This window comes from Lonchura striata, chromosome 1 (assembly GCF_046129695.1).
Source record: "Lonchura striata isolate bLonStr1 chromosome 1, bLonStr1.mat, whole genome shotgun sequence".
In the NCBI taxonomy this organism is placed as follows: Eukaryota; Metazoa; Chordata; class Aves; order Passeriformes; family Estrildidae; genus Lonchura; species Lonchura striata.
This window is the reverse complement of record NC_134603.1, coordinates 45,671,468-45,694,170: the sequence shown is the minus strand read 5'-3', so window position 1 is coordinate 45,694,170 and position 22,703 is coordinate 45,671,468. Positions and strand designations below refer to the sequence as shown.

The 22,703-nt window shown below is 38.0% G+C and overlaps 2 protein-coding genes across 5 annotated transcripts in view; one reads left to right on the top strand and one right to left on the bottom strand.

Moving 5' to 3' along the window:
• Nucleotides 1-22,703, bottom strand: part of CHST9 (carbohydrate sulfotransferase 9) — an 84,600-nt gene that overhangs the window by 24,885 nt on the left and 37,012 nt on the right. The window lies entirely within an intron of this gene.
• The window catches only part of LOC144246462 (uncharacterized), an 89,038-nt gene that overhangs the window by 41,235 nt on the left and 25,100 nt on the right, over nucleotides 1-22,703 (top strand). The window contains exon 2 of one of the 3 annotated variants that reach the window (XR_013340126.1): nucleotides 19,221-19,325. The exons of 1 other annotated variant lie outside the window; for it this stretch is intronic. Coding sequence is in view for 1 of the 2 variants with exons in the window: in XM_077783872.1 (XP_077639998.1) it covers nucleotides 12,798-12,901 (104 nt within the window). In the remaining variant the exon portion in view is untranslated. Of the gene's footprint in view, nucleotides 1-12,797; nucleotides 12,902-19,220; nucleotides 19,326-22,703 lie in introns of all 3 variants that reach the window. One more of the 3 variants, XM_077783872.1, reaches the window with a different exon arrangement.

Sequence of the window (22,703 nt, the reverse complement as noted above, 5' to 3'; positions counted from 1 at the left end):
CTATGGATAATTGCAGCCGCCTCCTTGCCCGCAGGTGAAACACCTTGATGCTCCAAGCCTCGCAAACAGCACGATATTCTGCTTGGAAGGAGCCTTTTGCTCACTTTAGGGATGCCTGTTGTGCCTCCTTTTGAGTGCTATCCTTGCTACACCACTAAGGATACTGGCAGTGCTCAAAAGTGGAAAGCAGCAAGGGTGGTGAAGCAAATTCAGCTGGAGAAGTCTTTATGAGAACCGAACTCAATATATGTCACTGAAACATAGTTAAATGATTCTTTTTAATTAAGCAGAGACTCAAAATAACAGCACTAGGGTGGTATATGGTAAGGTTTTCTGTACCCAGAAAATGCAAAGTACCCCAACATCAAAAGCATAAACGCTGCACTGCATCAGGCTGATCACTCGAGCAGAGTCTAAGTATATACTCTCAGGTACAGCACATCCTTTTCATGCACAGCGGGTAAAATAGGCTTTAAAACCACACCTGCAGGTTTTGTACATGCCAGCAATTTCTGCCCACAAACATACTGCTGCTGCTTGCAAAGGACCATGTGTACATACCAAAAGCTGGTACTGAGGTACAATTTGCATCCATAAACGTGCAGGTGCACTTCTGCAGAGACCTATGAGAAGAGCGTGACCACACAGCTGGCAACTACTACTTACACAGCAGCCTTCAGACAACACTCTTTCCATAGGATGTGCCATGCCAGGCACAGCAAGGAGAGGCAGAATTCACAGCTGAAACTGCAGCTGTGTTCATGACTGGCAGACTGATTTAAGAAACAAGCTTACCCAGTCTCGGTTTGCAAACCATGGGTATTGTACTAAGACTGGCAGCTCTGATGATACCCCAAACTGAGGGCAAGTTTAATGTGTCAGCTACAAAGGTGGAAAAATTTCTGAGAGAGTCCTTTTCACCAAGTGATTCAACATGGTTTTCTATGACTGAAAGAACCCACTGTGTTTATTCTTCCCTAGTGAACTGCATTCTTTTCCAGGCATTAAAATTAATTCTGCAAGACTGACATGAATCAGCATGAGAATTACTGACCAAGTAAGCTTCAGCAAGTACTGAGTGACACAGTCCCATAATATGGGGACTTGATTCACATGTAAAATACTGATTTCTCATGAAGTGAGCACTCAGGATGAGACATTTCTCTTTTCTTCTGACAGAAGAAGAAAATATTGTCAATATTGTAATCACAGTCAATATTGTATGTGATTACCAACTTGGCAGTGACTTCTTGCTAAATGCAAGGACAAGGTCTTCACATATGTTCATAGACTAAGGGGAAAAGGCATATTTCTGTTTAGCTTAGTATTTAGTTCTAATGGACATAATACTTTATATGAAATTTGATTAAAGAATGTGAAAAGAAACACAAATGAAATGTGGAAAAATTTTCTCCAGATTAGAAGTTAATTTGGACTAAAGCCACACCAATTGTGATTGCTTAAATATTTAGTGAAGGGTTAAAAGCAGTTTGAGAGGACTGAATTTCCTGCCTTCTTAGGGATCTAAAAAAGAAAATACAATAATTGAGCATCCATCCCCCATGTAAATTTTGGACACCACTAACACACTGACCTATTGCTATAATTAAAGTAATTTGTATACTGTTGTTTGTTTATAATTTAAAGGCAAGCTCCAAATGTTGCAAACATGTGAGATGCAAATCTTCAGAGAAATTAATTTTGCATATTGATGTTGCTAGCAGGGGGTGAAAGAAGTGCTTAATATTTTTAAATGGCTGGTTAATTAGATGTACAGTCAGAGACTCTGGAAGAACAGAGATGCAAACAGCTCAGAGCTTCATATTTTTTCTTTTCATATATGCATACCAGTAATGTTCCTACTTTCAATACCTTTTGTCCCCTGGATTACAGATAACTAGCTCCCAGAATCACATTAAAACAGAAACACCTCTGGTTGCAACTGTATAGAAACAAGCTTATGTTAAACATATTAACAAACTTACTGTAGAAATGGAAGATAGGCTCATCCATCACAAGAGAAAGCAAGACAGACAGAAAAAAAAAAAGTTATAAAGAAATCCCTTCATTTTTAATTCTCATTTCTGAGAAGAGATTAGACCAATTCTACAAATCCAGTGTAGACTACTATTTCTTTGCTGGAAAACTTACATCATCATGCAGCCACATACACACAGCCAAGACCCAAATAATCTTAGCTAAAAATACCTCTTTATACAAGCTACAGACAAGCAACTTTTCTTTGGGTTTGCTTTTATGATTGGTTTAAGCTTCCCAATGCTCAGCCCTAGCTGCAGCTGAAGGGATGTGCTCTTCCTCCTCCCATGTGCTGGCACTAATGCAACTGCACTGCAGGGTCAAGACACATCACAGTCCTGCCACAGCTAAAAATTCTCATCTTGCCTGATAAGCTGATTTTCAACCATATGAGCTCAGAGCAGCCACATGAGCTATGCAGATCAAGACACCCCACTGGAAAGAACTGTGGGGACAATAAGAAGTCCCCATCTGGGAAGGTCATGTGTAGATCAGCATAAATCTTCTATAATTCCGTATCCTCAGAGTCCTTATCTGTCCAGCTGCTTCAAATCCCTCAGCATCAGAATACCCAGGTTTGTCACAAATGACTGAATAGTTCAGATGCACAATAATAACAACTCTCTTGACAACCAGCTATTTTCTTTTAGGGCTTGCATTGTACGGGACTCTGTTTTTTCCCTTTTTTAAATACTCAGATACATAATCTATTTGGTTTTCCAAAAGGTATTTGATAACATCTCTCTCACAAGATTTCTTAAGAAAACCTAGCAGGCACAGAACTAGAGTGAACACCTTTGCACAGGTTTAGAAAAGCAACTGTTGAAAAGATAGGAAACAGGGCGTAGGAATATGAGAGAGGACAGTCAATTTCACTGTGGAAGAAAATCACCAGTGGAGTCCTGCTGCCTCATGTTGAGGATAATGCTCTTCAGCCTGTTCTGAAATCACCTGAGAAAGGGAGCAAACAGCAAAGAGACAATGTTTGCTGATGATATTAAGCTATTTGGGGTAGAAATGATGGAGGCTAAAGAACTTTCTTTGAGAGTAGGTTCGCAATAATATGACATTTGAAGTGCAATTTATACAAAATGATCCTAGAAATCTTTTAGGGGAAAGCTTAATTTATACTCAAAAATAGTGGACTCTGAACTGAGTTACAAGCACACTGCTACCCAGGAATGAGATCTTGGGGTGGTAAAACTTCTGTGCAAACGTCATCTTCCTGCTCACCAGTACACAAAGCAAATTGAGCACCAGAGAAAACCCATTGTGTTTCTGCATATTCACACTCTTACATCTTAAATATTACCTGAAATTCTGATCCTTCCACTCATGTACAGAGCTGAAGAAGAAGGAAAGAAGGTGGACTGAAATTATAAATTGGTTTGCAAGGAGCAACAACTACGAAACCTGGCAGAGCAATGATCCAGAGGAGATATGATAGGTATCTGTAAAATCATGAGTGACATGGAAGGGGTGAATCAGAACTGACTGCTTGCTGCCCATTGTAACACAGGGCTGGGGGCATCGGATGAAGCAGGCAGATGGCAGGTGGAAAACAAACATGAGGAAACAGCTCTCCATGCAACTGAGAAAGGAAACTCAGGAACTCTTTGCCAGGGGATGTTACAGCTGCTAAAACGTTACATGGATTCAGGGGACAACTGAACAAGCTGGGAGACAGGAAATCCTTTTGGGGCTGATAAGCAAACAAAAACCACCTCTGGCACAGGAAGTTTCTGAAACACAAACTGCTGGAGTTTGTGAAAGTAACGTGAGAAGGTTTCACTTTGCTGTTTAGGATATTGAGCAAGACAGAGCTCTGGTCTCAGGCAGTGTTGCTGCTGTGTGCATGTGTAGCAACACAAGACAGTTAAAATAGAAAGGCACCCGTTTAAAATACTTCAGAGTCTGGACACCCTCAATAACAACATGCACCACATGCTGTTGACCATTCCTGTTGAGCCTCCAACCACATGAGACTGATCAGTACTTAGATAAATTTCCAAGAAATAGGAGGAACAGACTTACTGAATATCAAAAGCACTAGACTCTATGTGCAATGAAAAAGAAACAAACACAGTGATCTCAGTGACTTCCAATGTCACCTGGAAAGTTTACTGTGAGCAAGAGATTGGTCTGCAGTATCCTAAGGTAGATGCTAACACCAGACCATTCTATTATAACACAGGCTGGAAACACAAAGGGTTTAGAAGGCATTACGGGAATCTTTTACCACCTATCAGTTTTCTGGTTTACTGGTTCTGCTTCCTTGGAACTACAGAAAAATCACTAGAGAAAAACAAATGAGCCTTTTAGAGAAGTGAGATGAGTTTTGTTCATAAGACAGATATTAATTTAAAGAATACAAATAGCCCAACAGCCATTAAAATGAACTCTTAAGCACTATTTCTAATTATACTGCATTGATTAAATACAATTATATTTTAATTAAGCTTTGTTCATACCATTATCCTCCTATGTTTTTTCTCTGTCTAGAGGAGGGAATTAATCTCTTTTTCTAGAGATTCATTTTCATGGCAAATAATGCTTATCACTTCATCTATTTTAAAAGCAGAAAACAAAATCTGTGCAATACATGAATTGTCTCAGCTATGTTAGACAGAATCAGCAGTCTGCTTCAAATTCATCTGCATGGAGAACCCCAGTCAATGTCTGCATTCTTTTCCTTGCTGGTTTTAAAGTCCTACCAAGAGGCTCACTTTTAGCATTCTAAGCTGTTACAGCTCCAGGTGCTGAGTTATGTTAACAGATTGTGTGAGTGCTCCCAGTCTATTTCCGTGTAAAATCAGGTTACCTACAACCCGGGCTGAGGAGCAGCCTCGTGGTTTGCCCAGCACTGGGACTATGGAGAAGAGATCCTGAATGTTAGCACCTACTGCCCTCTGCCTGCTCCAAGTAAAAAGCTTAGGCAGCAAAACAAGAGAGCACTTCACTTTCCAATTTTTAAAATACTTGGTCTTACCACTCTGATTGGAATTGATTTCTAACCTATTTCTTTTGATTACAAGAGTAGGAAGTGTTATTCTCCTCTGTATTGTCATCGAGGTAGGGATTGCCAATACAAAATGTGCAGATATATACTTCCTGCATAATTTTATCCTGTTTTCATAAAACATAATTTTAAATTTCTCTCAGCATTCAGTGGGATTATGAATTCAGAGATTCACTATATCTTTCCATGAAATGTGGTGGGAGGTGTATTGCAGTGAAGTTCATCATGACAGACAGAGTAAAGAGAAGTCCAGGTTGTAAATCCTGGCCCTGCAATACGATCCATGCAGTGAAACACTTACACAGGCCATCTGAGTACCTGGCACATACTACAGAGGGACAGACCTTGATGCCTACACAGATAAGGCTGCACCATCAAGGACAAAGTTCCTATAAGCCATAGCAGCCAGCCAGCACTGTGAATGGGGACCCAGAAAAAGTCTGTCTCAATGGTTTTGACCTTGTATTCAGTTTAAGTGATAATCCACAGTGATCAACTCTGACTTGCACTTTAAAGTCTCAGTTGTGCCCAAAAGGATTGCTTGAAATTCCTTAGATATAGAAAATCAACAGGAAATCCACTCCCTTGGGTTTTGCTAGAGGGTACACTAACCTCTGGACTTTTAAACTTTTTCCCTGACCCAGAGAATAGAAAATATTTCCATGTCCATTTGTGGAGGGACAGAAGTCATGCAAACAGCATTCATAGAGTCAGACCTGGCCCTAAGTCCATGAATGCAAAGGCAGTGCTGTAGCCCTGGGTATATATGTCCATTAATCATGAGCTACAGTTCTGAACAGAAATGACACAGGAAATCCTGGCGTGCTGTTACAATTCTATTATCCCACATGCATGTCTTCCAAAATGCACCACACTAGCATTCTCTCCATGTAAGACAGGAGATATTGGAAAATATAAAAGCCCATTTACATATGTAGCTACTTCAACATATGTTTTCAAAACTCTTTACATTTCCAAGCTCAAATTTCCAGCAAAGGCTTAACCCGATGGAGTTTGGCTTAGAAATAAAACAAACCACGTGCTTCCAGTATATTTGGTCCTTGTCACTGCCTCTGCTTCTTCAAAAGCTCTATCAACAATGGTCTGGCAATTACCATCCCTTCCCATTCGCAGACTCATTTAGGTTCACACCTGGAATATTCACCTCTGGTTCCACCCACTCACAACAGCTGATTATTTTGATAATTAACCTGTTAGACTGCCCAGACAGCTAAGAACCCCCAAGTAACACTGGACCAAGGCCTTCTATGGGAGGTTTTGGTCAGAAGCTGAGGACAGAGCTGACAGACATACCATGACTGCATGCCACGCTTGCTGAAAGCATGTGTAAATTAATACTGGGCATTCTGTATGCCTCAGCATTAAGCTGGCCTGGCAGATGCAGTCCCTGAGTACTTTCTTTCTCTCTGTGATTGGCAGTAACAGCCAGCAAAAAAATAAAGCAAACCCCACCCTCCTGGGACACCCCTTGGGATATCATTACATTATTATCATTACAGATAGATTTTGCCTGTCACTTTTGCTCTGTTTTCTTTAAATAAAACAAAACAAACCAAAAAACCCAAATCAAACAAAAAAGCCCACAATGTTTCAGATACTGAGAACCAAAACTGTGTAACACATGGAAGTGACTGTGAAAGTTATTTGGAGTAGGACTTTGTCACTAGAGGGCACTTAGTCACATAAAATTAGCCATCTTTGGGTTGGGTTGGTCTTGGGTTTGGTATTTTTTGTAACAACTTCTTTCTTTAAAATATCTTCTAAAATATTTGTTGATTTTTCTGGATTTTATTATTGATTTAGGAGTATGTAAGTATATCCATAAATATCTGTAAACCCAAGAGTATAAGGGCAGGGATCTGCAGAGAAACATTTCCTCTGGGGCAGAGGATAAACAGGGAAGCTAAAGAGAGGCTAGAGTGTACAGGATTTAGTGCAAAAACACAGGCTAAAATTATACCAAAAGGTTGCTCAATTAGTATTAATTTAATTAATAAAACCTGAAGTGGAACAAATTATCATACATAGCAGCAGGGGTGTATAATCACAAACACAGACTCAGTTCTCAAGTATCAAAAGCTCTGCTGTAAACTGACAAATGAAAAATCCTCTGTTATTGAAAACAAACAAGGCAGAGCCCTCATTTACACATACCTCTCATGAAGTACCTAAGGTACCAAGTGGAGTGCATTATTCTAAGTGGATTTAACATACTTGACACTTCACTATAGACCATCTAGCTTATTGTGCTCCAGTGGTTTGCTTTGCTGGACACTGAAACCCAGTCATTTCTGATGGGTTGCTTAAGGCTCACTGGCAGCCTGGCTAACGAGGATACATTGGCAGCTCATGGCACAACTTTAAAGCTGCCTTTGTACAAGGAAGTTGTGCACTTTACCTCCTGGCTTCATGGCTGTGATAATTTGTCATGGGACCTCTTCTCTCTGATGGATAAGCAATTCCAGTGGGCTGAAGAGCCTGTGTTTTTGCACTAAATCCTGTACACTCTAGCCACTCTTTAGCTTCCCTGTTTATCCCCTGCCCCAGAGGAAATGTTTCACTGCAAATCACTGCCTTGATGCTCTTGGGTTTACAGATACTTATGGCTATACTTGCATACTCCTAAATCAATAATAAAATCCAGCAAAACCAAAAATATTTTAGGAGATATTTTAGAGAAAGAAGCTATTAGAAAAAACAAAACAAACAAACAAAAAAACCAAAAACAACCCAAGACCAACCCAACCCAAAGATGGCTAATTTTATGTGACTAAGTGCCCTCTAGTGACAAAGTCCTACTCCAATAACTTTCACAGACACTTCCATGTGTTACACAGTTTTGGTTCTCAGTATCTGAAATATTGTGGGCTTTTTTGTTTGGTTTGTTTTTTGTTTTGTTTTGTTATCTTTAAAGAAAATTGAGCAAAAGTGACAGGCAAAATCTATCTGTAATGATAATAATAATAACCACAGCAATAACAACAACAACAACAACAATAATAAACACCAATCACTGTGTTAGTCTAAAATACACTCTATTAACTGAAATATGATGAGTATTTTCCAGCATCAAAGTCAATGCTATTATTTCTATAACTCAAGATAGACACATAGCTTTGTGGTGGGTTACTCAGATTACTCAACATTCTTTGAACTGCTGTTGCTTCTAAGAGCTCCCTGCCACTGAGTGGTGATGCTGCAAAGCAGAAGAGAGAATTAACTCTGGGTCAGCCTGACAACTCTTCCCCTTTGCTACAAATCCTTCACCCCACACTGAAACCGACCTCCAATCAGTCATTTCTTCCCCAGAACAGCCCATCCATGTGCTGGAGCAAGCACGTCTAAAAGGCAGGCATGGAGCTTCACCTGCTCCATTATCTTCTCCAAACATAATAAGTAAGTAAGTAGAAAATATGTAAAATATGTACTTAGGGAAGCCTAGCTTATAAATGAGCTCTTAGAAAACAAAGAAACCCTTCAAAAGAGAAAATCCTTTTTTTTTTTTTTTTTTTTTGTCTCTCAATCTTTTTAAATATCTGAAATGAGAGAAATTGTAGAAAGGATAGCAATGTCTTTACTTTGCACTGCTACTCCTTTAGGTGAAAGCTGAAGATTTAAAATCTAGTCTTAATAGAGAAGAAAATTTATTATTATTATTATTATTATTATTATTATTGTCATTATTATATAAAATATGCAATATATATTTTCTATATTATGTTATAATATATAAATTAATACATTACATATTATAAATAATGTAGCACACACACACACACACACATATATATATATATATATATATATTTATATACACCCACACATTCCCCTGTAACATTTCCATTATCAGATTTTTGGATACCACTCCAAAATTATTCATCGCTCTTCTGTAAATAGCAGTTTTCCTATTTTTTCAAATGTTGTCTTTTGCTTTTTCATGTGAAGAATCTCACCTTGACCATTACACTTCAGTCTGGAAAACAGCTGTCGGTCATTTTTTAAAAGACCAACAATGAATAATTTAGAGTAATGCTGTTCTCTGCTATGTATTTTTTAAAAAATGAAAACATTTCAGTGAAAACATGCTTTTTTTTTTGCCTTCACACTTAACAAGCATGAATTATATTTTCTGTTTTTTCTAATGAAGTCATAACCTTACCATATTAATTTTCTTTGCTGTACTCACCGTCTTTGCACTAAGATAATCAATGATGTTAGCTAGAAAAACAGTTTGCCAGTGTGCTCTCAAGTTACTGTAAAACGGGGGATTTAGTCAGAAGTGCTCCCATATTCCTCTGGAACATTAAATTGAAGGCTTAAAATACAGCCTTTCAGTAAGCAGTTCCTTAGAGAAGATAAAGAACAGCTCATAAACTAAAAAAAGGATGTTGCAAAAGAGACAAATTTTTCTAATGTACACAGCATTAAATGCACTGAAGTAAATTCAAATCTCCTAAAGGAATTTTTTTTTCCTTAAAAAACAATGAACACCAATTCTAGGGTACTCTGAATTGCAATTTGACCTTTCAAATTACTGTCAAAAAAAGAGTACAGTTTTATTGCTAGTATCTCTTCTCAAGTTTTATCACAGCAGTTACATTTCTGCCTCTTTGTCCATACTCAACACTGCCTAATATTGGTTAGAGCCAACATAAAATATCAAGGATTGTAATTTCAAATGACCTATCTACCGAATGGAAGGAATAAACTACCCTTAAGTATTTTCTCAGTCATGACAGAAACATCCAGTGCCTTCTTAAGGCTAATAAATGTAGACAAGAAACATGTTACTCTTACACTTTCATGAGACATAAAGCTCTGCAGTTCAGTGTCTGTGGAAATTTCTTCTGAACATATTAAAATAATCTTAGGGCTCTGCAGAAACCCTGTTCATAAAACAAAAAAAAAGCTAGGATAGTTAAAATTAATGCATCATAAATAAAACATGCATTTCTGTATATATTAAGTGACAGGTCTCAGAAACTCCACCACCACCCACACGTTCACATGCAGCAAAAGCACATGCAATTCATTAAACCCACTCAAGTGTGCTGGTTCTTCCTGGCATTATTCATAATTGAAACATTTCAATTCTAGTTAACAAAAAAACCCCTATCCTCTAATTTGAAAGTAAAACAAGAAAATTAGTTCTGTGTTTCAAGATTACAATCCCACAGTGCCTTCAACTAGCCACATTAAGGCTTAGGGTGGTTAATTTTAAAATGTTTGAGGGGTTTTGTGGCTGCTTTAAAAAAAACATTATAAAGAAGTAATGCAGCCCACTCAAACAGAAATCTTTACAAAAAGATCTCTTCAATATTTTTTTCCAGTATGCCAAACAAAGCCAGACAGGAAAACAATGAAAAATGCCAATCTCTATTTTAATTATAAATTGAAAATGTAATTCCTTAAATATGAATGCTCTTAAATAAGCATAACGAACAGATGGGCTGCAAAAAGCAGAGTAAGAGCAGGGTGTCCTGCAGGATATAGTACTGAGGTGACAGATGATAGGATGGGGTGATAGTATCCCCTTTTTACCTGTTTTAACCATAAAAGTTCCCTGCCAAGCACCAACATGGTTAGGACATCTCATCTGGACTGCCTATACAAAAGGAGGCAAAGCACCCTGAATGAAATGGACTGGCTTGCTACAATGAAAATAAATGGCTAAGAATTAGATTCTGCATCTCAGACTCAATATTCATAAGCCAGAGGTGTGATTCAAGCTCTGATCCCAATCCACTGTTACTCAGCATTTGGCTTGTTCCTGTTCACAGAGTTGAGCACAAAGTGTATTTTCCTATTCTTGGTCTGTTTTAATGGTTCACTAGGTCTCCACGTTGCTATTCTCAGACAAAGACCCAACCTCTCAATTTAAAAATAAAAGAAAATCAGCTGCCTGCACCTTTCCTTAAAGCCTTGCTACATTTTAGGGCCATTCCAACAAACATCACCCGCTTTTCTCCACTTTGGGCACTCCAAAGAAGAAGGATAATTTTTGCCCCAAAAATTTATTCTGTAACATCATTAGAGAATTACCTTAGTGGAACTGGTGGAGCCCGGGGGGAAGGGGCCATGAATTATTGCTTTTTTCTTGCATTCTTCACTTGCAACCTGCAGCACACCAGATACCTGTAGTCAGCAGAACTTTGCTCTGGCTCCACATGGCCCATTAGAATTGGGCAGACAAGAAACTTGATTATGTAAAATCATATGAAAGCTGTTTCAGTGCAACACCAGATGCAGGAGGAAATCATTATTCTGAGTTGCAGCTGGTAATTCCTGAAATACAGATCTGTGTTACTTCTGTAACTTTTTGTTAAGGTATAAAACCCCAGCATGTTCCTGAAGATCCATTTTTTCCTAAAAATCCTGGTCTAACTTATTTATAATTTATTTTCTGCAAATTAATATTTTAATGACTTGTACAGTGGAAAAAAAAAAAAAAAGGCTATACAGACTTTTCTATTTGCATGTTGAAGAATTGATTTTACCTGATTAGTTACATGGGTCCAGAAGAAAACACACTTTTACCATGCTAAACACTTCCAGCTTTTAACTTTTGGAAAATAAATTATTATTATTCCTTAATACAGCAGTATCAGTAAATCTTTACCCAGATGCCTACAAGCCTTTTAAAAAATTTTTCATTCAAGAGAATAAATTATTCTGAAAAACAAAACAGCTAAAATAGTTTCTGCCACAAATAAAACTATGCTGATGAGCCCACACACATCCGAGGTCCATCTGCATAAATCAAAGAGACATGTGAAAGTCATTCTATTCACTTAATAGCCACACGGTATAAGAAAGGAGAAAAAAAGCCTATACTCTTAAATTTGTCTCTGTCTCTTCATAAAATCATCCTCATGAATTCAAATGGGAAGAAGCAGCTTGCCGCTGGAAAGCAAAGTATCCGAGTGCCGTGGCTGCAACACACCAGCAAGGGGAGCAGTAACACTTTGAGAACTTCTCTCTCCAGCGACGGCCAGTTTTACATAAATGCAGTAAGGTATAGAATATTGATGCCAGGCTGTACAGACAGTGGAAGGGATATTAATTCTACTGAAAGACGAAGAAATTAAAAAAAGCAACCCAAACCCTACACAGACTCCTGCAATGCTAGAAGGTGGAAGCACACGTAAAGGATCTCAGATCGGCCCCATATGCCACTCACCAAGAAACCCAAGGCAGAGAGCTAAAATAAAGCCCTCTCAAATCTGAGACTGTTATTTCCATTTCAGGTATTTTTATATATATATACATACATATACATAAGTTGTCTTCTGTATGTTCTCTTTTTAACTACATTTTTCTATGTGAAGAGGAGACACTTTCTAGCTTCCTAAGAAAATAAACAGATGGCACTGCTGGAGTGGTAGGTAGGAGGGATGAAGTATTCTCAAGCCTCAATTGCAACCCTTGATAGGGAAGGTAGAAGGTGGAATTCCTCAAAGCAGGCTTTTACATCTGGATTTCTTAGGGACAGATAATTGAGCCAGCACTTCAATGGAGGAGTACATTTTATAACTGCTGTCAGACTGACCTTTTAAATTCTTGTGCCTGTAGCACTGACACAGACTTGCCCATGGTACTAAAGGCAGAGCTGGACATCCCACCACAGCTCCCTCCACACAGGGAAAAAAGAGGGAGCACTGACAGTGCTTCTTTGCTGCATCATTCCCACTCTTCGCTTTTCAATCCTGTCCTACCACAGGTACCTCTGAACAGTGGCACTGCCCAACACAACTACAGCCCAGCCATCATGGAGCACAATACCACAGGTCCCAGCCAGGGAAATGCTGTAAAAAAGAAACAAAGGTGAGAAGGAAAACTGCTGCCTGAACCAGGCTCTTCACTACAGCCAAGGTTCCCCCATTCATACCTTTTCTACAGCAATATGAAGTTTTTAGAAAGAAACAAGAATCCCTCTCCCTTCAAAATGCTGCAAGTTTTTAACAACTGCTACCCAAGTAGGTAACAAAGGCGTTTAATCAACTTGTAAATGCCCAAGTGTGAAGGCAACCTAAGTACTAATCATGAAATTACTATGCATGACAAAATTCAGAATAGTGTTTTGCTGTAATTGTGCATAATTTAACTCAAAAAAGCAGGAGTAGTTATATTTGGATACAGAAGAAAGAGGTCAATTTAATGAGGGGGGAAAAAATGCTGTCATTTTTACTAGTCTGAGAGAGAATCCTTCACCCACTGTCACCCACTGTAAGAATTTTGGGATGTTGCTTCTCCAGAATGTCATGGGGACAAGTCATCATCAAATGAACATGTAATAGAAAAAAATGGTGTTCCAGAGCCACATTTTCAACCAAAGAATCCACTTTTGTCATCTTAAAGCACATTTATAAACTGCAGCTTCAGCCATTGGAGGCAGTATGTTACAATCCCAGAGTACAGTTGTAAAAATAAAACAATATAAAAGTTTTCATCCTTCTGATAAGAAGGAATGGAAATATTAAATAAAAAATCCAGGATGGTCTCAACAATTTCCTAATGATTTAATGACATTTCTGGACAATGGGCTTCCTAATTTTGAATTTGTAAGCAGATGTTGATGGAGTCAAATCCAGGCTTGGTTTGTACAGTTTCTTCTTTTCTTCTAAAGGGCAAGAATGGGGTATGGGATGCAGGGTGACATCTGTCCTGGATGCAGTGCTACTCACATGGGCGAGGCTCTGTGACCTCCACAGAGCCTTTCAAACCCAGACACAGATGAAAGATGTGGATTCTGAATGTCTGCTCATCCCATCAAGTCAGCCTGAGTTTGCCTGAACTTTGTTAACAGGGCACCAGCCACAAAGAAGAGCCACAAGCCTCCTACCCCAGCACTCTAATGTTGATTTTGCCCTCCTTTTGTACCCTTCCCATCATCAGCATCAAGCCAAAAGAATTACATTTAATCCCTTTACCTGTCACAAAGCCAGCAGAGAAACATAAGCAGGAGTTTTGTGGCAGAGGAGAAGGAAACCAGAGCATGAAGTGCCCTTCACCATGCATGCCCACTGCATCGGTCTGAGCAGCCTAACCCGTGCTCTGTGACACAATCCTGAGGATGTCACTCCTTGGGACAAAAGTTTTAGACCAGAAGTAGAAAGAACATGAGATAGTATCAGGAATAAGTGCTTTTCTGGTAACCAAGTTCAAAAAGGGTACAGAGGGCACAGAGGCTATGGTTAGAAATTATCTTGATGCTAATGCAAATGATTGTAATTTCTTCTAAAACGTGCTCTTGCACTTGACCTTTAAGGCACACCTTTCCAAGGAAAAACTCTTACCAAATCACAATAAAAATTCCTTTGGGTTTATTGTAAATAGAAGAAGTAAATTGCATTAGCATAAACACATCTCCATCTTAAGAGGCAGATTCTTTGATAGGTAGCTTTGAATGTACATAGACTGCAAAAACAGGAGGATGGCTTTAACAGCCAGCCTTTAAAATTCCCTAGAATGCAGCTGGATTGGTAACTCTTCTAAAAGTCATAAAATGGATGTATTTTTCCACTGGAGGTGTACACCTTTGCAGTTTTTATTGACTAAAACTATACTTTATTGATTTTGAAGACATCTGGAAAAAATAGGGCATTTTTGTTTATTTTGAAAAAGTAACAGGATATATTTTCAAGAAACAAGTGTGTGTAAACACAAAGTTCTCTAGGCTGGCACGATATACACCACAGCCCTGATTTCATATGCATTCTATATAGACTTTACTCATAATCTAACACAGATCACATAATGTTCATGTGACCACAAAAAGTTTGCTTTTTCCCTGAAAGGATAGCATCTTTAAACATTATGTTAAATTATTGCTGGGTCAGCCCAGAATAGACAAGCCCCTACTACCCTTGGGTGGGAACATCAGGCATGATTAAACAAAAATCTGCTAGTCTTTCTTTTAGGTCATTTCTATCTTCCCAGTTTTCAGTCTCTGTATCACAAACAGGTGCAGGTAACCCAGTTTTCCCTGTGTTAGTTGTATTCTTCCTTATGAAATGAAGTCTGAAAGGATAATTTGATTTGCAAAAAGAGAAAAAATACTCAAGATGATAAAGAACAACAGGATGCTGGACAGAAATGCTCTGGGATGAAGCCATAATATGAGAATGGATACAGCCATGGATAGCCTTTCCTCTTTCCATCATAATCCTAAGAAAGATTCCTCTTTTTCTGAGCCTCCTGGCTTGCATGTGTGCCTTATCCTCCTCCTTTCTCTTTAGAGTAGCGGAAATTTTTATCTCTAATCCCCTTATCATCTGCTAGACAAAAATACGGATTCAACGTCCTCGTTTATTTTCGAAAAATAGCATTATTATCAAGAATGTTGCTAATTATCAGTTACTTTGAGAGATATGAGACCCTTCTTCTACCTTGGGAAAATATTTGGGGTTTTTCAAAAACTCTTCTACTTGAAATCAGAGAGTGTAAGATTAGAATGACTTTATAACCAAAGAAAGAGTACATTTTACTCTTTTGACTATCTGAATCTTCAAAATAATTTCAAAACATGTTGTCCTTTTACTTAGGCTGCAGACTCTGACAAATTCAGAATAACTAAGAAAGGATTCTTTTATTCAGAAGATGTCAAAACAATAATGTCAGTAGAGTTCTCCAAATAAATGAATTTAAATAGAAAATTCATTTGAAATTTTCTTTCCCACACACTGTTCTGCAGTTGCACTGGATCAGCACTTCCTTCTGAAGGAGAATGTTTTGTCACAAAGATCCCTGACTTGCTCTAGGGCTTTGTGCTTACTTGTATTTTAGTAACAGGACAATCAAGGCCTGAAAAGCTGTTTTTCTGCAGTAAGTACTGTACCCTTCCTCCTTGGGGTCCAGCTGCATGTCATCCCAAGCCAAGGGCTGGTACAGAACAGCTGTGTTACCTTGGCTCAAATAATCTTTCTGTAGAATACTTAATTTTTGAGTTCCATGTGTCAGTGGTAAATCTTACTTGATTATTCCCATTTTGCTGCATTGTTTATCCTATAGCCTCATCTCATAGCTTGGAATGAATCATGGTAGATCTGCACATCTAGTGGCTTCCTGATAAAGCACATTTCCAGTACTATTTTTAAGCATTTACCAAGCAGTGTGGCTGGGGGCACTACATGACAGATGCTATGGAATCACTGAACATTTGAATATTACTATGTTAATTTTAGAAGAAATGTTATACATATATCCACATAGACTTTTAGCGATTGCATTACAGCCTAAGTGATCAGGAGATGAGTTAACAGAGGAACAAGTGATCAGACGGGGTTTGGGATACTGAGAAAGCAGGTTCTATGTCATACCCACAGTGGTCTACAACAAGGACATGTATTATCAATTATGCATTTATTAATTCTCCTGCTGCAGAGGACAGGTGACCTATTCTTAACTAAGCATACATACAACTTGCTTATAGATAACATGTTTTCTCTTTTCTGGATAAACTCTTTTTTGCTTTAGGAAAGATTACTTCTCACCTCATAACCTTGTCACTTCCAAACCTTGTTCAATATAAGGGAAGATGATGTAGTACAGGCAAATGAGCTGATGACCACCACCTGATCAGGAGAAAGTTTCAGATTTAGCTGGGAAAGCACAGCTTGTGGTGCTGAATGAGACATGCCCCATCTGGCCAGGGCCCTATAGCGTGTTCTGCAAAGAAGGATACTTCAAAGATTTCCAGAAAGTAAGGCACCTTCCTAATGAAAGGTGTATACTGGAACTGTGACACTCCTTAGGGCTGTGGCCCAAAGCTAGAATTGGTTTTGCACTAGCATAAAAAAATATTCTGTTTGCTCTTATAGATTTAGTTTAATAAATATGATTTTCCAGCTGTTGGAGCCGAGTCCAAAAGGAACACAGCCAGTTCCTTTTACATAACACCAAACTGGGAAGACTTTTTTCCAAAGCTTGCTCAAACAAACAGGCACACTGACCACTAGCTGTTGTACAACTCCACAACTCCAGCTGCTCTCAAATGGCATCTCATTCACAAGCCTCTCTAGCTTAGAAGAGGTAAATAACTAGTGTGTACATTACTGTATACTTCCGTTTCCTCAGAAACTGTAATTACAGGGCTACATTTGCTGAACAGCATCATCAGAACCAAATCTGTAGCAATGGTAGTAATTTTCTCCTTAATTCCAAAAGGTGTAAGGGTAGGGTGTAGAGGAGGACTGCATCAGTTACTCTCATTGGTATGTAAGTGGATGATAATTGTTTTAATATCCATTAAAAAAAAAGAAAAATATTCATGCTAATTTATTGGATTAAACATCAAGTTATTTGCATTACAGAGTCAAGGAACAACTGCTTCTGATGATGCCAATGTAAATTATCACAAAACAAATAATTTATGTCACAACCAAAATTGCAGAAGTGCATGGTACTACCAGATACACTTCAAATACAACCCAGTTACCATGTCTGCCAGTCTTTCAAACTAATAATTTAATTTCCTTGTGGCATTACACAAGGAAATGCACAATCTGTATGTAATTCACAGCATTTACTAATTGTATTTTTTCCTTTTTCTAAATTCAAGCTTCCCACAAGACTAAAGATATATTTTCACATCTGATTAATTTCATTATCATTTATGCTAAATCTGCTCCAACTGAACCTAAAAAATGTGGAGGAAAACAGGTTTGTTTTTTTTTTAGCTTGGATTTAGATTTAAGAAGACAAGTAGCAGCAGCAGCACGAGACACATATAATAGGGCTTAATTACATCTCACACAGGCTTAATTATGAGAAGTGGCAGAAAGAACCTGCAACATTTCATCATTAGAGAAAAGTTATCAACCATGTTTCCCAAACTTTTAGTACAGAAGTGCTATTAATTGCTTACTGCCAGCATACAGAATTTGCATTTGTTATTCAGGCTGATATACATATCACAACTGCCACAAGAAATGGATAACTGAATTAGTTTGATGAATTTCATAATGATAAACATAGCATTTCCACAACAAGCTTAGGGAATTGAAAGCCTGCATTTATGAGTTCTGATTTCTGCAGCAACTGGTTTGCCTTTTTTTCTTCTTGTAAATTCAGGATAAAATATTGTGATTGTTATATCCTTTGATATCCTTATTTAATTCCCAATGCACAGAGAAGATAGTCTGTAGGCCCATGTAAGTAAAACAGCAATTTCAGAACTAGTTGAAATACACTATTTCATCCACAGAGGAAACTAAAATCACATTGCTTTCTGGGCAAAGAAAATGAGAAGAAATTTTAAAAAGTGTATTTCCACAGTATCCCATATAAGAACTTTATAAAAATTTTTATTGTAAATTTTAATTTTTATTATTTCATGACACATCATTTGCAACTTCACATAGTTATTTAAATGCAAGTGATGACCTTTCATTGCATAGATTTAGGTGAAAACACTAATACTGATTATTGTACCATTGACTGATTCACACAGACTTTTATCCAGACCAACTTGTAACACACCATTATGTGTTCATCTTAAGATATGTATTACAATAGTTTGGAGATACAAACAAGTTCTAGAAAAGCTGAAGCCATTATTTCAACACTTGGTGGCAACGTGTCAAAAAAAAACCCCAAAAGTTCTTCCAGCAATGCTGACTTTTACAAAATGTGCATTTCACTGAAAATAACATGACAAAAGAATTTGGAGCAAGCCTAATCCATTCCTGGTTGCTTTGATGGCATTTAGTACAGGCTCACTTCTTAGACATTCTGCTATATTTTTGGTGTCAACATCTTTGAGCAACAGCACTTCAAAAGTGGTAACTCAGCCTACACTACTTCCTGGTCATCAAAGCTGAGCACTTCTGCCACACTGCAGAGCGCATGTATGAAATACTGACTGCATGCTGCCATTTTCTGCTTCACCCCATGTCTTCAAGAAAGAAGGTGTAAACACCAGGGAAGGAACACCAAATTCCTGGCTCTGCTATAGAGTGCCACACCCAGTGGCCTCAGGGTCCATAGGAAGGACAGGACCATTTGGGGTGGGAGCTGGGGGTACCATTTGCTACATATAGGACACTGTTGGGCAGATATCAGTGGTATAGAAAAGACTATACAGACAAAAGCTGCTCACACCATCTTTCTTTAAATAGCACATTATATTGCTTCTTTTCCCTAGTACACAACGTGATGCTTCAAGCAGCAGAGCTTTGAGGAGCGCTCTTTAGGAAATCATTCCACAGTTTGCAATGCATCATTGACAGAAAACTAAGCTCCCTTTAAGGTAAGGATTCCTGAAATCCAGCTGAACACTGCTGCTACTCCTCAGTCGCCCAGTTTCACTTTGCCTTTCTCTGGTTATCAGCACTAGTGCAAATTAAGTCTTTTCACTTGAAATAATAATAATTTTGAAAGAAAGTGTAATTTAGCTTTCCTACTTCTAAGGTCTAAGCATTTCTAATAAATATTAATTTTTTTGTCTTCTGTCTGAGGTCAATCGTAGTAGGCATCAATATTTTATTTATCTGCCTCACTCATTTTTGACAAGGGGTAAAATCAACAGCAGGATTAAAGGATGCTGTAATAAAGATGTTAAAGAATAAAAACTTGAGCTTAAATCCTGACCTCTGCAGAGCCTCATTAGTATAATTCACCCTGTCTCAATTCATCACCAGTCATCTCTGCTCATTATTTATAGTCCTTCAACTCATCTACATTCTGTATGACCATGTTTCTAAGCCAAAATGTATTAGTTATTTGTGTACTCTTTGGCAAGATAGTATCAAAAGGTTTACTAAAATACATGTATTATACCACTTGCCTTTCATCTGCTTATTTTGTAATCTTATCAGAAAGGTAAAAAAAGCAATCTGGCTAGATTTATTCTTTCTAAGCCTATTTGTCTTATTGCTTATGGTTCCACTATTAAAGCTGAGGAAAATAATCTTCTTTACTCAACCTCGCAGTGCATTTATCATTTGCCTGCTTTTTATGCTTTTTAATTTCACTGGCTCTTCCAGTTATAGTCACAAAGCACTCCCAAAAATGGACCCTGACATGGAAAAAGAAATATGTGCACAGTAAGGATAAGGTTTGTGGAAAGAAGTAGAAACACAAATGAATTAGAAACAGAAATAGAGCACAAGGTATAGCAAATTTTGATCCTAAATCTGCCTCTTCTGACCACACACCTTCTGTGTGTACTAAAATTCAGTTCTGCAGCCAGCACTAAAAATCAGCCAGCCATAGCACTTCAGCACTCCCTTAGCTTTAACCACATGAAAAGTCCCTCTTGACTTCAGGGTCTACTCAAGGTTCACAAGCTAAGCACAAGCTTTGCAGAAGGAAAAAAAAAATCAGCCACAGTAAATCACAAGCCTCATTTTTTAGCTCTGAGGGCCTACATCCTGCAAATGGAGAAAGCAAGAATATGAGGTATGGATATTGATGTCACTGAGAGGCTCCGAGTTCCAAACCTGGCTTTGCACAAGCCAGTGCTTGTGCTTTTTTGTTATGCCTCTTAATAAGCATTCTAATTCTCTTTATTATTTGCTATCTGGTTCCTTAGCTTCGTTTTTTGCCATTTCCTGGGAGGATCTTTTATAAGAGGTTAGAGTCTCCCCTTGCTACTCCTAAGCTGAGATGCACAGATTTGCCCTCTGCACCAGCAAATTGCAAAAATGGTTTGAGACATTACTCAGTACACTGCAGATCAAGTAGAGGTTCTTCAGTCAACAAAAAATCAAAAGTAAAGGAGCCAGCAGCTTCTGTTTTAAATACACATGTCCAATTTGTCTAAATAACCTTTGGGTATGATAGTTAGTAACTGCATTTTTTATGTCATTTTTCAAGTCTCATTACACACTGACTTACTGAGTGTCCCTGCAACATTTTTCTGTAGGTATGTTTTACTCAAGCCAGCAAAACACAAGCCACCTCAGAAAAAACACTCACAAAACCAACCTGGCTAAAATTCCCAAATCCACTTCCATAGTACAAGACAAAACCAACCCACCATTACTGCACTATAATGCCATAATGCTGCTTCACAACAGGTCAAGGAAAACTAAATAAAATAAATAAATCGTTAGCAGCTGGGAGGGTAACAACATTTGCCAATTCAGTTTCACATGAAAAAACAGTTTCTCCTCTCAGTAGTGGAAAGATGATACTGTCATAGGTCAGTTAGAATCCCTGACCTAAAGCTGGATTTTCACCAACAGGAGCAAATACCTGAAAGTGTTGAGCAAAAGAAAAGCGTGAATACAGTAAGGGAGGTAAAAGGAGAAAGAAAAGTGAAGAGGAGAAGTCAAAAGAAATGTGATTCTTAATAATAAGACATTAGAAAAAAACATGATAGAGACTGCTCCAGAAGGAAGTGCACCCAAATAAAAGGGAATACAGTGTAGGCACAGAAAAAATAGGGGAATATTAAAGCAAATGCTTACTAACCAGCAATGACAAAAGAGGAACAGCAATGTTCAGCCTGAATTGGATGCAGAAGCAATTTGAATCACTGTGTTTACTCTCCTTTTTTTCCTTACCTTTTGTTTTATTAAACAAGCCACTTATGCCTATTCCAAGGGAAAAGAAAAAAAACATTCAACCTTTCAAACTGAAGACTCTGTGAGGCCATCCAGGAACACTCTGGATATGTGGAACAGGGTTCAGTGAACAAAATGGATTTACTCAGACTTCTGTGAATGTCATTGACCTCCATAAGAATGAAAATATTAAGATTAATGATTGCATCATGAGTGTTACAGCACCAAATAGATCAGGAGACCCTTGAACAGATTTTGAAGAGAGGAACAGCTCTAATTCTGCTTCCTGCTATTTAAGACACATGGCTTGTGGAGTCATGCTAACAGGTAACAAGCAATTTAGGAAGTGCTGGTGCAATTCCTCCTGCAGCCTGGGGATCTTGAGAGCATTTTGCAACACAACAGTTGCTAATTGAAACACAGGGATACCTCTTTCACTCATGGAAATACAGAGCACTTCAGTGCTAGCCAGAGATACACTCTATAATGTGTTTTGGCAGCTGAGGTAGAGGGCAGAGAGGGTCTAGCACACATACATGCACTGAAAATGCAAGAAATCCCACTCATAATTCCCTCTACACTTCTCAGCCAAATGTGTTTCCTTACTCTTTTCAGTTCTGTAAGAGAAAAAGACTCATAACTATGATTCATACAAAGAGGTATAAAGGATGCAGCTTCACACACATCATTGTGCCTCAAAACTCAAGTAAGATTTACAGCACTTTCTCAGTGGAGTTACAAAAGAGACACAGATATTCCAGGTCGCACATAACTTCTGAAAATTTAAACTAGGTAATATGTAATAAACATGTGAGCACTATTTAATTACTAATTATTCAGAGGGCATAGAACTTAATTACACTCTCTTCCATTTATCTATATTCCATCCACCTTTACAAATACAACTGCTTCTGGAGAAGAACAACACATAAAAATTTTCAAATCTAGCTTTAGTCAGGGTACATTTATATATATTGTTTTTAACAACAGTAAGTTTTAATTGCAGAACTCTTTTGCTTGTTTAGACATACTATGTTTCAGAACTGCATTATACAAAAAAATCATACACATTTGCAAAATTGCAGTGCACAGCTGTTTTGCTACTTACACTCCATTTT